At 48.1% G+C, this 17505-nt stretch overlaps 1 protein-coding gene across 1 annotated transcript in view; it reads right to left on the bottom strand.

Annotated features, from left to right (window-relative positions):
* Positions 1-14725, bottom strand: part of EIF4E3 (eukaryotic translation initiation factor 4E family member 3) — a 39345-nt gene extending 24620 nt beyond the window's left edge. The window contains exon 1 of the mRNA XM_053219070.1: positions 14489-14725. Coding sequence (XP_053075045.1) covers positions 14489-14667 — 179 coding nt within the window. The 5' untranslated portion in view covers positions 14668-14725. The remainder of the gene's footprint in view (positions 1-14488) is intronic.
* Positions 14726-17505: the final 2780 nt, after the last annotated feature.

The raw sequence follows: 17505 nt of genomic DNA, 5'->3' as shown, positions 1-17505 counted from the left end.
TCTGAAACCACAGAATCAGGCATTTTCTGGGATGTTCTTTAGAATTCAAGATGTGAAATTCCTACTTTGTGAAGTCATGTGTTTGCTTCTCCTAAACGTAAGCATGTTTATTCTGTGGAAATTTAATTAAAAACAATTTTTTTAAAGGAAATGGATTTAAAAAAATATTGGAAACTTCAAAAAAAACCACATTTTAAAAAGCACTAAAATCGCCTTGTCACAACCAAACCTTTTGCTAGGACTGTGGAAAAGAAACGATGCCTACTGTGCAGGTAGGTGACAGGTAAATTGCAGGATCATTGCCGGGATACAGGTTTGAAAAACTTGTCAGTTCCCCGGTGGTAAATATTCACAAACTCTTTAAGAAACAGAGCAACCTTTTGGCAACTTTAAGAAAACACCATCACTAAAAGTCAACTGTAGTTTCACCTGAAATTTGCATACATTTCCAAAACACTTCCTTTTAGAAAAGTTCTTTCAGTTACTTTCTCGGGCTGATTTAATTAGCTCTGGGGAACTCTGCGGTCAGAATACATTAATCTTTAGTTTGCCATATGTTCCACTAGATGGCAACATACTACAGGTTTATTCACCAGAAAAATCCGGCACCATTTCCTGGGACTGGGGGCAACAGGACTCCGTCTCATCAATCCTTAGAAGCTAAGACTCTCAGTTCCTGCCACCTTTTCTTTCTCCCTACACTGAATTACCAGTTCTTGCTCAAGACCGTTGGGATTCAGGTATGTCAGGCCGAAGATGAAAACTCATCCCTCAAGTAAAGCTTGAAAGCCCCATGTCTGGTTGTGAGGTGAGAAATGGGGTTTGTTGAGAGGAGAACATGCTGGCTCATGGTTGACCCACTAGGATCAGGCATCTGTAAAAAATGATCTTTACTGGCCACTTGCAGAGACACAGCTCCCATGGAACCTGAAGGCATTGCGCTTTCTGGAGAGCTGTTAAACCATTGCACGCTTGAGATACACACAAAACTCACAGAGCACAGAGGCAGAGAGGACAGCAAAGAAAGGATCATGCCCAGGTGTAGGGTGGGCATGAGGTATGAGTGGCAGGGTTCTACAGAGTATAATTCTGGAACTATGGGCCAGTAAATGCTCTCTGGTATCTACCTGGAATAGAAAAAAATAATTTCTGAATACAATTCCCTTGTTTGAAGGTCACTAAGGAAGAACAATTATGGACCAGTTTACGGGCAAACAAAGGACCATGTTAAGTAGGTGAAATCTGATAAATACATCTGACCCAAGTGTTTACGACTCTTTTCTAGTTGTTTATAAATATGCCGGACATTTTTTAAAAGCAATAACCAACATGATTGCATTTTCTTGCCAGACCTGAAGGCTAAAATAACTATGTTGAAGAGTGTGGTGAACAGTGAGGTATTCAATCAACACCTAACTCTGACAGTGACTGGGCCCCAGATCAATCAATCCATCAGCCCACAGAGACTGCCTTGACTTGGATAAATACTAATTTACTATTTAATGCAGGTTGTTCTGCTGCTTTTGGCTTAAATTATAAAAAGATTGAACAAAAAAACCGAGACAGACCTTGAACCTTTTCTGAATAGATTTTCACATGAGAAAATCTATTACTTTTATGTGGAAACCTACTGGCATTTATTCCAATGTCTATTTCTTTCCACTTGAAAAGTTTAGCTGACCTCTCCACCAAATATGCCCAGCAGGATATATCCCTGGATTACCCAAAGCACATAGGAGAGTATATACAGGGCTCCTTCCCTAACAGGGTGGGAGACAGGTTAGGATTCAAAGGAAGGAAATGTACTTTGTCTTTCCTTCTTTGCAAAAACGGCATGTTTCAAATTTTTACTATTTCTTAAATCACACTTCAATTTTTTAACTGTGCAGAAGGAGTATAACTGGAATGTTCACCTCAGACATTAGGTCAACTTAATACAATGTGAAGGTAATACTGTTTACCTGGAAAAAGTCACTGAGGAATATTTCCTTTATATGCCTCTTTTTAAATGCCTCTGTATCCACACTGTGGTCTTTTAGTTGCATTCTAGTAAAGGAGACAACCATACAAAATCATTCAGGGTCCCTCAGTTTCACCGTCTAAGTCTTATAAAGAAATCTAGTTTCCAGGGTCCAGAAAGGGCTCTTGAGTACAACAACAAGGCAACTCCGTCTGGGTCAGATAATATTATCAGGAGCTAGTGTGTGAGGACACTCCTACTAGTGCGCTAACCATTCCGCCCGCACTGCACTCCTGTTGGCGTGCTATCCATTCACCATGCGCTACACTCCTGCATGTGCCCCAACCATTCCCCCTGCACTGCATACCTGTCAGTGTGCAAACGATTCCCCTGCACTGCACTCCTGCTAGTGTTCTGAACATTCCCCCAGCACTGACTCCTACCAGTGTGCTAACCATCCCCCCTGCACTGCACTCCTGCCAGTGTGCTAATGATTCTCCAGCACTGCATTCCTGCTAGTGTGCTAACCATTGCCCTTGCATGGCACTCGTGCCAGTGTGCCAACCCTACCCTCTGCACTGCACTCCTGAGGGTGTGCTGCACTCCTTCCAGTGTGCTAACCATTCCCCTACTCTGCACTCCTGCTGCTGTGCCAACCCTTCCCCCTGCACTGACCTCCAGCCACTGTGCCAACCTTTTGCCCTGCACTACACTCCTGCAGACGCACCAACCATTCCCCTGCACTGCACTCCTGCCAGGGTGCTAACAATTTCCCTGCAACGAACTCCTGCCAGTGCGCCAACCATTCCACCTGCACTACACACCCACCCCTGCGCCCACCCTCCCCCAGTGCTGCCCCCCTGCCCCGTACGCCCACCCTTCCCCCTGCAAAGCACTTCTGCCCTCACTGCACTCTCGCCCGTGCGCCAACCCTTCCCCCTTCACTGCAGTCCCACCAGGGCACCCACCCTCACCCTGCACTGCAATACCTCCGGTGCGCCAATCCTTCCCCCTGCACTGCATTCCTGCCAATGTGGTAACAATTTCCCGTTTCCCCTGCACTGCACTCCTCCTAGTGTTCCAAACATTCCCCCTGCACTGCACTCCTGCAGGTGCACCAACCCTTCCCCCTGCACTGCACTCCCGCCCGTGCACCAACCCTTCCCCCTGCACTGCACTCCCGCCCGTGCGCCCACCATTCCCCTGCACTGCACTCCTGCCGGTCCTAACCATTCCACCTCCATCACAGCACTGAATCCCTGCCACCCAGCTTTGTGGGAGGAGTCTTGCCAGTAGAGCAGAGAAAGTTCTCACACAAACCAACAGGATCACCCTCAGTGATAGGTGTCTTCTGATTAACATTTCGTGATGCTGATGTACTGGCATTTTAAGGAAAAATATCAGCTTCGGTTTCCTAATTTCTTAATGGAGAAGGTTGGATTCTGTGATCTTCAAGGTTTCCTCTTGCTGCCGGAGTGTCTTCTGAATATCCAGGTTTCAAAGTAACGAAACAGTGTTGTCAGAATTCCTGACAGTAGAAAGTGGTTGGCTTGGCCAGCGTAGGAAAGGTATTCTTCTGTGAGCCAAATCTGATTGCGACGGTCACTGAAAAACACCACTATGCCTAATCCTCACGCCTGACCTGGGACATCTTTAACCAGCAAAACCGCGTCATATCCACAGAATCAATTTTAAAAGGGTAATAAGCAAGCTGAGATTTTAAAATAATCTGCCTTGTAAACAGGTCAGCCTGTACTTGACTTGCCGGTTCAAAGTTGAACCAGAAGCTGCATCGTCTACTGTTACTGTTTCTTAAAGTAGCAATGCGGGTGGCTCAGGGCAGAGCTGCAGGCCTGGCAGCTGACCGCCCTGCACCCCTCCTCCCCGTGACTCTGAAAGAGACTTGTGCCGGCTGGAAGATAAATGTCTGCCCCGGAGGTAAATCAAAGACACACTATTACTTATCTCACATACACAGTATATTCTCGTATCTTTAACAAACCTTTGTATCTCATTCACGTTACAAACCCAAACCTCTCAACAGAACCCTCAGCAAACCCTCACTCTGCAGACCAAAGAAGGCACTCATCTGGGCGTGATGTTGCATGCCCCCCCCGCCCCGAGGGGACACGTGGCAATATGTGGAGACATGTCCAACTGTCACAATTGAGGGGGATGCTACTGGCATCTAATAGGTAGAAGTCAGGGCAATTGTGGAGCCTCCCAGAGGGCACAGGACATCCACCTCACCCCCAACGATGGATTATCTAGTCCAAAATGTCAACAGAGTCCATGCTGAGAACCCCTGTCAGAAACATGTAACAGAGTCTCAGAGGATTTATAATTTATTTAGTTAACAAAGATTCACTGCACATCTCTTTTAGCTGATGGGGACACAGTTGTGATCACTCTACACAAAGACCCGTCCTCATGAAGTTTACGTTCTCAAACTGGCACCCCTGCTTTCTGAACTCCCCAGATTCCTGAAGCCAAAGAAATTATGATCTCTTTTCTTTGCCAAGGAGGGATGAGGTGGGAGAGAAAGCCATGAGAGGAATATACTTGTCGACGATGACCCTTCCTAGAAGGACATACAGCCAGAGGGGTGGGAAACCACAGAACCAGGGACTCAGAACCTATTTTCACATTCTCTGAATTCTATGCCCCCTTTTCGAGGTATACAGCTGCAGCTGAGAACACAGGAGCAGAACAATAAATGCCCTCTGGATGGATCACATTAAGGAGTTTGAAGTGTTCACCAAGAGTGTTCCCTCTGATTTAATGATATTAATGTAATAACGGCCTCCTTTTATTGAGCACGTGTCATATGAGAGGGTCTGGCTTCTATTGTCTCCAATCCTTTAGTAACGCGGTCAGGTTGGTGTCATCATCCCCACTTTATTAATTAGGAAACTGAGGCTCAGTCTTTTTAAGTAGCAAATCTGGGTTCTTTCCCTGATCTGTCTAGCTCTCATGCCCATGATCTTCCTCTTAAACAAGGATGGCTCCCAGTAAAAACCAGTCACTGCCATCATGGGTGGTCACACATGGCCTCTTAACGGCAAATCCCTCTCTCATCTCTTTTTAGACTACCTACTCCCTTCTTGGACCCACCAGCTGCTCCGGACCGTCATCCCCCTGCCAACATCCATCTGGCCACACTGCAGGGAGGGGGCAGATGTGGAGACGCAGGGCTGGGATGGATGCTACCAGAATCCCTGGCAATAACGATATCCAAAAATGTGATATAAGGGACACAATTCAGTAAGAACACATGTACTGGTCATCATTTTCTGGGGCTGAACATGAGGAGAAGATACTTTACAAAACAAGAAACACAGGCAGGAAAGCAGAGGGGCTAAGAGGATCATCTTTAGAATGAATGGACTTGAGTTCAAGTCCCAGCTCAGCCACCTTCCAGCTGGGTGATAAACCTGACCCTCTCTGACCCTCACTTCCTGTTTCTGAGAAGATGGTTTCTATCACCCATTGCTTTGCCACTTAGATGACATGACCGAATTCTATTTAAAGCATTTACCCAGCATGTGGCATTTAGTATGCAATTGTGGCTAACATCACCATCGTCATCATCACCATCAGGGGCAGAAAAACAGGAACCGATGAGCATGCAATTAGAACTGAGAGATACTGAGTACGTTTTCTAATCTGTGGGGCAGCCAGCAAGAATCCCAAGTCTGTGAGAGTTACACACACAGCTGAGAAACTCCTGTATTCCTTCTTCAGAAAAGAAAGCCCATCGGGTGCCAGTGTCTCCGGGATTAAGGCCAGAGCTACCCTGAGGGCTGTTTCCACTCCGAGTTGGCTAATTGAGAAGCTGTGATGGTTTAGGGCAGAAGTGAGAGGGGGTCCTTCGAGGTCTGCCAAGTAGGTGATTTGTGTAAAGACTTCAGGGGAACTATTAATGTTACTTACACCGCAAACTCGCAAATCCAGCTTTATATTACTCCTGTGTGTCTTCAACTGCATAACAGAATAACAGGAAATGCATCTTAAGACTCTTTATGTAAAATTTCTTTTCATTTGGGGAGTTAGGAGAAGGCAGGAAGCCCCATAAGTTTGGACCAACAGTTCTACCTAAATGGTTTACAGACACCTAAGCACCATTTACATGCAAAAAGCTAATGTGTTACTTACAAATCATCTTTATCGATTCATTAAAGCAGGTCCCTGAGAATTTCACAAGACAGAACCCTTCCAGTTCAATTTAAGTCTGAAATGCTCCAAGGCGTTTTACCCTCTCTCTTATTCCAGAAATACTTACTGAGCCCCCAATACTTGAAAAGGCCATGTATCACGTGTTATGTGCATGCATTATCTCATTTCACCCTCATTAAAACATAATGAGGTAAACAGTGGTTGCAAACCCACTCTGCAGAAAAGCTAACTAAGTTTGAGGGTGGTGACTTGGCCAAAGCCACACAGTTGGCTAGTGGCAGAGCTGGGACTTGAACCATGGATGGCTGGCAACCTCGCTCTTTCCCACGAGCCTGAAGTGATCACGTACTACCTGACCCATCCTCTGCTTGGTGGCATGAATACAACTCTGCACCAAGCAGTCTCAACCCTCCTGTAACTTGCAATCCTCAGTTTACTTCCCTGCAATGCAAATGCACCTTCTCCATTCAACCCCACCCTTAAAGATACGGTTGCTACAGGTAAGGCTCATGAATAATTCATGGAGACAGAAGCCCTTACGAATACTCCAGGCAAAGATCTTTGCCCGTTACCTGGCTAGCTCTTAGCAGGCCACAGCACCACTTACCAGTGACCTGGACACCTGGAGATGCTTCTTAGAAAGAAAAGATGCCGGAAAGGTTTCCCCAAGTCCTGCCTGCATCCTTGCCAAAGCGTGGTCAGTTAACTGGCGGTGTTGCTTGGGAGCTTGTTAGATAGAATGACAGCATCTCCAGGCCCATTAGACACCTGCTGAGTCCTATGGGATTTGTATATATATCGAAGTTTGAGATGTGCTGGCCTGTGTCATCTAAATTAAGTCACCGTAAGAAATGCTAACAACTTGGGAAGTAAAAGCTAATGAACTACAGATAGCATCATCAAAAACACATAAAATCCTTCTTCTCACAGATGCATTTTTTGTCGTCACCCAAAGAGATGATCAAGATGAGGCTGTCGTTAAATGTGAAGGACAATCCGACACAAGCTCTTAAATCTGGATTTGAGGCAAGGCTCTCTTCTTTGCAAATTCTGAAGCAGGGAGTCCTTGGCTTCATTTTTTCCCCATGAAACAGGAGCTCGGTTTCTTTGTTTGTGAAATTAAGTGGGAGGACCAGATTGCCTCTCAAGTCCTACCTAGCTTCCTTATTTCGGGATATGAGATGTGGAAGAATTGTGTCCCGTTCATTGTTCATGCTCACAAGGAAGTGGTGTTCAACAGGGCTAGGGACACCAGTGCTTGGGGTCACACACAGTCCTGAGTTCAAATCCTGTTTCCATTTTGTACTGGCTGGGTAACCTTAGTCAAGGTGCTTCTCTGGGCCTCAACTTTCTCATCTGTAAAATGTTGCTGACACATCCTACTGCAACACTGTGAGAACCTTGTGGGTAATTACGTACGGCACCCAGGGCAGCACCTAGCCCAACAGAGTACACAGGAATTAATACTGACAAGCTAGAGTGGAAAAAGATGTGAAATTTTGCAAACAGTACAATATATCCACATAACGTATGCACACACCCAATGTCCAAGCACATGATAAATGGTTGGTGAAAGAAATGAATACTGACAATATTCCACCTTGTATGAGTGACCACTTCATTTGAGCCAAGGGAACAACCTTAGAGAGGGAGAGTTGAAAGCCAGGGATAGGTCTCATAAAGCCAGTCTTGTTGAATTTACTGACATCCGGCTCAGCAGTCAGAGGGAAACTCTTGACAGACAGGCTCAGTTCTGTGATGAAGAGCACCCCTCCTAAATCGTTCACTCCATTAAAGCTGATTTCGACTTAATCACTTTTATTTTTTTTTTATTTTTTTCAACTTTTTTTACATTTATTTTTGAGACAGAGAGAGACAGAGCATGAACAGGGGAGGGGCAGAGAGAGAGGGAGACACAGAATCCGAAACAGGCTCCAGGCTTCGAGCTGTCAGCACAGAGCCCGACGCGGGGCTCAAACTCACGGACCATGAGATCATGACCTGAGCCGAAGTTGGACGCTTAACCGACCAAGCCACCCAGGAGCCCCTCGACTGAATCACTTTTAAACACACCTGTGGCTTGTGGCCACACCAGCTTCCTGTTTGACAGTCACATACAAAAATGGTCCAGGGCCTATCAGGAACATTTAATAACGTGTCTATTGAAACACGCTTCATAGTCTAAATGCTTTATTTTTGCACGTTTATTTTTATTTTTCCAGGCTTCCATCTATTTTCATTCCTGGCCTCTAAGCTCCTGGACACTAGCAACCGGAACTCTTTCCCTCTTGGCATATAACGAATCCCTGAGCACAGAGAGGTTGCGTGGGAGAGAAGTGTGACAGTGTCAGAGGTGACAGGAGCACTAGGGCCAGGTTTTGGACTGTCACCATGCCAGACCACTGACTGTCTCAGGTTTGGAAATAAGGAAATGGCATGTGTAATAATAAAAGAAGGAAAATACACTTTTTAAGCAGCTAGTGCCAGGGAAGGGCTTATAACTTTCCTGGGTGAGAATGTTTAGGGCCTTCAGGCCTACCTGTGGGAAGGAACCAATGACCCAAAGACTGAGGTCGTGAGCCCCTCCTTCAGAGCCTTTCCCCACCTGAGCTCCCTGGAGACCCTTTGCCCCTTCCAGAAAATAAAATCCTGGGACAATAAGAGAGACTGTGGATTCAGAAAGGCAAAAATGAAAACAGGAAAGGAAAAGTCGAGATGCCAGCCACTCTGTCCCTGTCAGCTATGGCCTTCCACGCAGTCTTCTACCTTCGCCTGGTCCCAAAAGGCCACTCTATGAACAAGGATGGTATTGAGATCCTCTCCAACAAGCATGGCCTTGTCCCCGTATCAGATTTGTTATTATGGAGCCCACCATTGGAATGCATGTGAAAGCACCACACCGTGAAAGGGGGCTCCCTCTGGTACCTCCTGGAACTCTCTACTGATGCTAAGGAAGCATGCGGTACAAAAGACGTCCCTTCCGGGAGGCCCAGAACCATGCTGTCATTGTGCATGTACTATTAACGGTGAGGACGGGGATGGGCAAATGATATGCTCAGTTAGCCTCATCCATAAACAGAGCAGTAATTCTTCACGTGTGATGGGTAAGGCATTTGTCACAAATGTGCATTCCATCTCAGGGGTCTGAAAGAGCAGGTCCTGGGCGGGGTTGGGAGCCTATATTTTAAGAGGCACAGCCAGGTGGTTCAGATGTAAGTGGAGAGGGATGACAGTGTGAAAAACACTGGTTGGGTGGAGGGAAACCCCGTTGGGGTGGGTTGGTGGGAGGCTCATGTGATTGGCCTACCTCTGTGACTAAAGACACAAGCACACAAATACTCCCTAAGCACCTACTATGTGCACTGTCATATCCACTCCTAGGGAGCCAGACATGGGGCAGTCCAAGTCTCATGGTCAAGAAGAAGGGACCGAGAAGCAATCAATAATTCTTAATATAAATAGTGGCCTGTAAAAAATGCTGCAGGTGCACAAAGGAGGTGGTGGGATGAATCCTGCCTAGGCCAAGGGCTAGTTAAGGACAATTACAGAGTTGGCATCTTTGCAAGGCCTTGAAGGATGCATGGCAGCCTTTTAGGTAGACAGAGGGGAGAGAGGCATCCCAACCTGAAGGAACATCATGAGACAAAGATCAGAGGCTGTCAAGTCCATGGTTACCAGAGAGACAACACGTTGGGTCCAGGGAGATGCATAGAGAGTGGTGTTTCAGAGTTGGGGAGATACAGGGGATGACGCTAAAAACAAGGTGGGTTTCACGTTAAAAACAGCAATGTAGACGTTTATAACCTGCGACCTACAGGTTTTAGGTTTTGTTTTTGTTTGTAACCTGCGGAATGCTTTCTTCAAATTAGAGTGGCCAGTTTCTAAAATAAACCACCACCAACAAAACCAATCAGAGCTGCTCTAGTCAAAGGAGGGTGGCGATCCAGAATCCCACCTGCTGGGAGCACACAAGCCCACAACAGAGGCACCCTGAGGTGGTGACAGATGGAGTCACAAGCCACTGCTGTGGCACAGGTGAAAAGGTAGGGGTTTGGAGTGGCAAGACCAGGTACAGTGTAGAAGGCTAAGCCTCGAAGCCCAGGTAGGGGGGTGCTGGGAGAAGGGAAGAGCTTGGGGGCAGGCAGGCTAGCATGTACCTGGGGCTAGGGAACACCAGGCCCTGCAGAGGCATGGACATGGAGGGGAGGGGCCGGATTAGACTTCCAACAGGGGACCAGCCATTGGAAGCACAGAACTGGATGGAGTAGTGTACTTGAGAGAGGAGTCAAGGAACAAACGGAAATTCCGACTCTGAAAAATGTGTCAGATGGTGGTATTGCTAAGCAGCATGTGGTAGACTGGGTGTCCAGAACTCAGGAGAGAGGTCAGGGCTAGGGAGGCAGATTTATAGATGGTCATCAGAATCATATGAACCACCATGACAGAGAAGGGGAAGTCACCAGGGGTATAATCCCACAACCCCGAAGTATTCAGGGTGGGGTGGCTGGTACCAGGTGCTGATCCAGGAGCTGAGGGCAGGATGATGCAGAAAGGACTCTGGGAAGCCGACATTCCAGGGAGAGGAGACCTGCAAATGCAGGCTCCTATGGAAAAAACAAAGGAGGGTCAGGGGCACGGGAAGTGTGTGTCAGGATGTGTGCGCCATTTTGCATCAGTGGTTAAGGAAGGCCCTGCTGAGAAGATGACACGTGAGCAGAGACCAAAAGGAGAGGAAAGCCCAGTCCTAGCAGGTGAGTGAGGGAAGGGCATTCCAGGCAGGAGGGGCTGCTGGTGGCAAAGGCCCATGCTTGGGATGATAGAGAAAGACCTAGAAGGGTAGGAGAAAGAGTGAGAGGGAGACGAGGGTGGGGGAGGGAGGGGGAAGGTATATTGGGTGGGGACAGGAAATGCTATAGCGTCTCAAAGGCTATTGTAAGTACTTTGGCTTTTGCTCTGAGTAAAAAGGAGAGCAGAGAAGGGAAAGGCCTTCACTTAGGTATTACAGGGACCACTTCAGCTGCTTGGATGGGAAGGGACTGTAGGGGGCCAGGGTAGAAGCAGGGAAAATAGTCAGCACGCTCCTGCAATGGCCCAGGTGAGAGAGGTGGTGTGGCTCAGGGTTTAGGATGCGGGTGGAGAGAATGCATTGGATTCTGGATACATGTGGATGGTAGAATCAACGGCATCTGCTGAGAGTGGATGTAGGGGAGGGAGAAGGAACAGGAGAAGAAAAGGAAGGGAGAGTCACAGAGGTCTCCAAGAGTCGGGGGCTGAGCACCTGGAAGGATGGACTCACCGTCAACTGCTCTTATCTGAGATGGGACACATGGAGGAAGACAAATTGGGGAGAGAAACTGGAGAGGTGGCTTGACTTGTGTCGAGTTCACATGTGTATCAGACGGAGACAGAGAGAAGGAGACGGATGCACACGTGTAAAACTGTGGGAATCACCAGCAAAGTGATGGACCTAAAAGCCTTGGGACTGAACGGCATCACTGGTGTGGTGTGGATGGGGACAAGAGGCCAGAGGACTGAGTCCCATGGACAATACTCAGAGGAAAGGGGGTCACCACGAGATGAAAACAAAGCACTCAGAGAGAGACATGCAACCAAGAGTAGCCTCTAAGATCAAGACAGGATGCGGCTTTAAATACCCAGAAAAGGGGAGGAAAAGTCTCCATCCTATATCCCCAACCAAAATTATAGCCCCATATGCTTGAATTCTTAGCCATACCATCTAGTTTAAAACAACAACAACAACAACAACTAAGGACTTACTGGAAATTACTGTTGAAAATGCAACTAACTCTACTAAGGGACTCTCCCATTCATTCATGGGGGGAAATGAGTTCAGGTTGCTGGCCTCCTAGCACTGAGTTCAGACAAGGTGCTCCATCCAGGGACTATTAGTGTGTGTGGTCGGGGGCGGGGGGGGAGGGGGGGTGAGGTGGTAATTTTGGAGCTCCAGGTAACAGTGTTGTCAGCATTTATTAAACACTTATTCTATGCCAGGCACGCATGTGAGTATTTTATGCTCATCCAATAATCCCTGGAACAGCCCCCATGAGATATAGTCTATGATTATTCCCATTTTACAAACAATGAAACTGAGCGTTTAGAGTGACTAGATCACTTGTCCATGGCCACACAGTAGGCTGAAAGGGACAAGTAGGTAGTAAGTGCCAAAGGATAGTCTTATGTGGAAGGAGGCCTCTACGTGCTGTGGAACTCAATACTGATGCCCTCAGTGGCGGACATCAGCTATGCTGGGGTGAAGGTTGCTTTGGAAGGCTCTCCTGAGAACATCACTACTCTCTATAGAATACTGTTTCCCTAGGGAGGAATGGTTACAAATGAACTTCTGGAACATAATGTGTTCACAACCCCACAGGGAAGGAGACCAACCTACAGAAACAGAAGGGACTCCCAGAGAAGGGAATACAGCTCAATAAAAGCCATGGGGTGAGTGGTCAGGCAAAATGAATTCAAATGAAGAATGTTGGAAGTAATTATACTTTCTAAGTTAATATAATTATTTCTATTACAAATTTGGACACTATAGACACTATTTCATTTGACTGCTGGCTTTCAGAGATCAGAAATGCAGAAATACAGACTAGGACAGCTCGAGTTTGTGTCTTCAATGAAGTTACTACATTCTTATCCTAAAAGATCCCAGATATTCTTAGAAAGTTATTTACTGTTATGTAGTATTAAAATCTTGGACCATACTTAAAATGCTGTGCCTTTAAGTAGGCTAATTTGTGACCTGTTTAAAAAGAAACTCCCTCAAGCCTGTTTCCACCAGTCAAGAGTTTCCCCATTATAGACCAGAGATCCAGGTTTACCTTGAAAACATATACCAGGTAACAACATTAGTTACAACGCACCTCTGAAAACAGACACATAATTTCATTCTGCTAAAGTTTGCCAAAATCACTCCTGTTATGACGGTAAAAAGCTTTCTTAGCATCCCATAATGAAAGTGAAAATGTTTTAGATAACGAGACTCTTGAATCTACCCCACCCCCAACTTCTTTGGGTCCCCGGAAAAGGCAGTGGCTCTGAGTTTCAATTCTTACAGAGGGGTGCTATTTCCAACAAGAAGAAAGGAACGAACTTATGTCCCTTAAAAGGGTGATTATCACTTTTTAAAAATCTTGCAGGCATGTTATGGAAGGCTTTTAAAGACGTGACTTGGGTCTATTAAGTAAATTTCACAGAAAACAGCCATATACCTTCCTCCCTAACGCTTAACCAGAGAAACAGTGTCATCAAAATTTCCATAAGCTCTTGGGACAACCTTGAGGTGTCATCGTTGGGCACCCACTGGGTGACAGATACCAAAAAGGGCTTCACGTTAGTGAATTTATTCATTTGTCAAAAACTTCTCGTGCTCCTGCTGTATGCCAGGTACAGTTCTAGGTGCTGGGATACAGCAAAAGTCAAGGACAAAGTCCCTGCTCCTTGGCTTTTAACAGAGGAGAAAGTACCCAGGGACTCAGACAGACTGAAAATAAAGTGATTCATACAGAATACTATGTGGCAGCATTAAGCATTACAGAGCAAAATAAGCGAGAGCAGGGGAACACAGAATGACTGCAAGGTTTGGGGTGTGCTAATTTGGATACGGTGGTCAGGGAAACATCTCTGAGGAGATGGCACCTAAGCCGTCCCCCGAGAGAGCCATAATTGCCCCCGCTTTACTGACTAGGTGAGGTATTGCTCACCGTTGAATTCCCAGCGCCTAGAAGGCGCGTGGCTGCACCGCAAGTGGTCAGGAAGGACCTGCCCAGGGTTTGAGCAAGAACGCAAAGCGGTGTCGGCGGCAGTTTCGGTGGGGCGCGGGGTGCAGGCCCCCACTGGGCCGCGATCCGCGCCACCCCAGCACACTTCCCAGGGGGCCGGCCGGTCCGCTTTCCCGAGCGCTGTCACCGCGGAGGTCGGGTCCCGAGCTCCCCCGGAGCGCCGCGGGGGCAACCAGGACAGCGCCGCTCTCCCCACTTTACGGCGGGGACCCGACGACCCCCGACCGGGCCATCTCCCAGGGCCCGGCCAGGGCGGCCGCCCGCCGGCACGCTTCCTTTGCGGGGAAGAAAGGGGGGAAAGTGCTGCCGAAACTTTTGGGGCTGCGCCTGTGCCCTTCCGGGCGGAGCCGAGGCCGCCCAACACTCGCTCGCCCCGGCCCAGCCCCGGGCTCCCGACCCGGCTCTGCGCGAGCCCTGGGGGCGCGGGCGGCAGCCGAGCGGGGCCGGGGGCCGCGCCGAGACAAAGCGGCGGCGCGGGCCGGGCGGGCGCACGGCGGCGGCCGCGGGGCCGGGGCCGGACGCGGCGGGCCCCGCGCCCCCTCACCTGTCGAGCCAGAAGGTCCAGGGCGAGTGCAGCGGGACCTCTCCCGGCTCGGGCCGCAGCGCCGACAGCTGCTGCAGGCCGAGCGGCGGCGCGGCGGCGGCGGCGGCGGCGGCGGCGGCGCGGGGCCCCGGCGGCTCTCGGGCCCGGGCGGGGGGCACGGCGGCCGGGGGCATCGCCATTTTCTCCGCCCCGCCTGCGAGGCCGGCGGACGCGCGGACCGCGGGGCGAGCGGCGGCTGAGTCACCCCGGCCCCCGCCCGCCCCGCCGCGGCCGCCCGGCCCCGCCCCGCGCGCCCCGCCCCGCCCCGGGCCCGCCGCCCGCCGGGGCCTGGGAGCCGCGCCGCCTGCCGCCGGGGGCACGGCACGACCCGGCCGCCAAACCGAAGCCGGCCGGCCCGCTGCGGGCTGCGGGGCCCATTTGGCACCGGCCTGCATCCCGCGGCGGGGGCGGGGGGTTGGGGGGGGGTGGGGAGACCGACGGCAGACCGGCCTGCGGGAGGGCAGAGCTGCGGCCGGGTATGGATTAGCGGGCTCTGGGGTCGGGGAACAGAGGACCGGTCAAGGAGAGGGCTCACGCTGCAGCCAGACAGGGGGCCGGAGAGATGGATGGGCGGGCTCCGGAAAGATGGAGGGATGGACGGACAGACGGACCAGTGGATGGAGTTTCAGACGCACATGTAGGGAGGCGAAGAGGGGTGCGTAGAAATACCAGCAGTCTGAAGGATGGGTGGGAAAGCTGGCAGATGGTTGGAGGAGGATGGAGCGATGGAAGGGCAGATGGAAGCACAGTTGGATGTGACAGATAGATGGCAAGGGGAACCGCTGGCCAAGTGGATAAAGAAAGTGGAATGCCCAAGAGTGCAGGAAGAGAGGCTGGGCAGACACAAGGCAGGAACCTCTGACTTGGGCATGAGGTGGTGATAGGTCGGTTCTGCATTCTTCTGGTGTGCATGTTTCCCAACTCAGCTAATTTTAAGGGAACAGAGCTCCCAGCTCAGCCTTTCTGGGGCCACCATATGTCTATAGTCAGGCACCAAGTCTGGCCCAAAGGCCGTCCAACTTCAAACAAAGGTTCTCAGAGTCAGTCTAAGTTCTCCAGATTGGCCCCAAAGCACCTTCAAAGAAGGAAACCAGGACATCTCGAACACAGAACCCTCTGCTTTCTGAACCTCGGAAGACAGAGGATGTCACTGTGGCCATAAGATTCCTGGGTCCAAAGTAAGAGCAATGCTCCCAGCACAGCTCCTTGACCGGTTTCTGTCACTCTCTTTCAAAAGAAGAGGCAACTGGTATGGGCACGGATGCCCTCTCAAAGCTTGAATGTTGGTTAGGTCCCTCTCTGGCCTTTAACAGCCGTGGATGTAGATTTCTGTCTTCTCAGAGATTTTCTCCCTGGCCCAGCATATGTTCGTCTCTCGGCTTGAGCATTCAGTGGGATGAAAGAACTGTAAAACCAGATGGGTTCAGGGACTTCACAGGCATTGGAAATGCCTATTATGCATCCCAAGATAAGTGCTTTCCCTAAAAGGTATTTCAGTTCAGATAAAATGACAAGCTAAACAAGACCAACGCTTTGTGATCCCTACTTGAAACACAATTTGTATACAACATACGATGCTGAAAGCAGTGACATATTTATAAAATCCTTCCAACTCTGAGATCCTTGGGTTCCTTTTGGTTAGAGGCAGTGTTTTTTGTTTAATTTTTCCTTCCCCCCCCCTTTTTTTTTCAAGAAAAGGTGTATGTGGTATTGTTTAGGCTGTTCTGAGCATTTTACACTTATTAATTCATTTAAGCCTCGTAACAATCCGATGAGGAAAGTACTATTTTATGGATTTATCCATTTTATGGGTGAGGAATGCAGAAGTTAAATTAATCCCAAGGTCACACAGCTAGCAAGGGATAGAGCCAGGATTTGAACACAAGTATTCAGACTCCGGAATCTAGGCTTTAAACTGTCAGCCTCTACTGCCGTTCTAATGGGAAAATGAACAGGTCCACATAGTAAAAATAAGGCAGTGAATAGTCAGGCCTCCCTCCCTCTGAAGGCCATCAATCTTCCCACCCAGAGGAAACCACTGCTAACAGTTTCCTTCCGGAAAAATGCAAGTAGGCACATAAAAGCGTGTATCTAGACACAGAAACTGTGTACCTATCTATATCTTTTAGAAGAGAAATAGAAGCATTTCATAACATTGCTGTGCCTCCTTATCTACTTAACATGATACATTTGAAGATTTTTTTTCCATATCAAAACACATACACCTACTTCAAGGGCTACAAAGTAAACCATTGTAAAGAAGTAATATGATTTAATTCACTAGCTCAAGATTGATGTTGTTTATAGTCACTTTCTTTTATAAATAATGCCACCATAAGCATTTTTATATTCAATGTCTTTCTTCAGCTGCATAAGTTTGTTTCAGAGTAAGTTTAGAGAAGTGGAATTTTGGCCTGCATTTAAAAATCTGACACATATTGCTAAATTACTGTCCCAAGCAGTTACATGAATTTGTATGTAACTGATTTATAAATAATGGTTGCCTCTGAAGTTGTGTTTATTAAGTGATATTTATCTTCATAAAGTTCTAAGGTAGAAAGGGACTTTTCCCCTACTAATTATATTAGAACTTGTCAAACTGTCTGGTCTAGTTTCTTCCTTCTGTCCTGCAACAGAAGGTTAACATACTGTCAACAACAAAGGGTTATTTTTAAAGTTTTATCGGTAATTTCCAAAAGAGAGTTAAGCACCACATGATAAATTACTTCCAGAATTCAGAACTAAGAACAGTCTGGCAATTTTTCTTTAGTGAGTAACAATTATACACCTCCCTCTCTTTTTGCTTTGGCTTCCAGGATGCTCACAGTTACATCTGATGTTTAATCATAACACTGATAGTCACCAATGAAGAAGCATCTCTATTTTCATATTAACTTACTCCTATTTTTGTTTTTAATGACCTGATTGCACATATGCATCTTATACCCTGAACCCCTCAAATCTAATTTGGAAGTAGG

Source organism: Acinonyx jubatus, chromosome A2 (assembly GCF_027475565.1).
Source record: "Acinonyx jubatus isolate Ajub_Pintada_27869175 chromosome A2, VMU_Ajub_asm_v1.0, whole genome shotgun sequence".
NCBI lineage: Eukaryota > Metazoa > Chordata > Mammalia > Carnivora > Felidae > Acinonyx > Acinonyx jubatus.
This window is presented reverse-complemented; position numbering and strand designations above follow the sequence as displayed.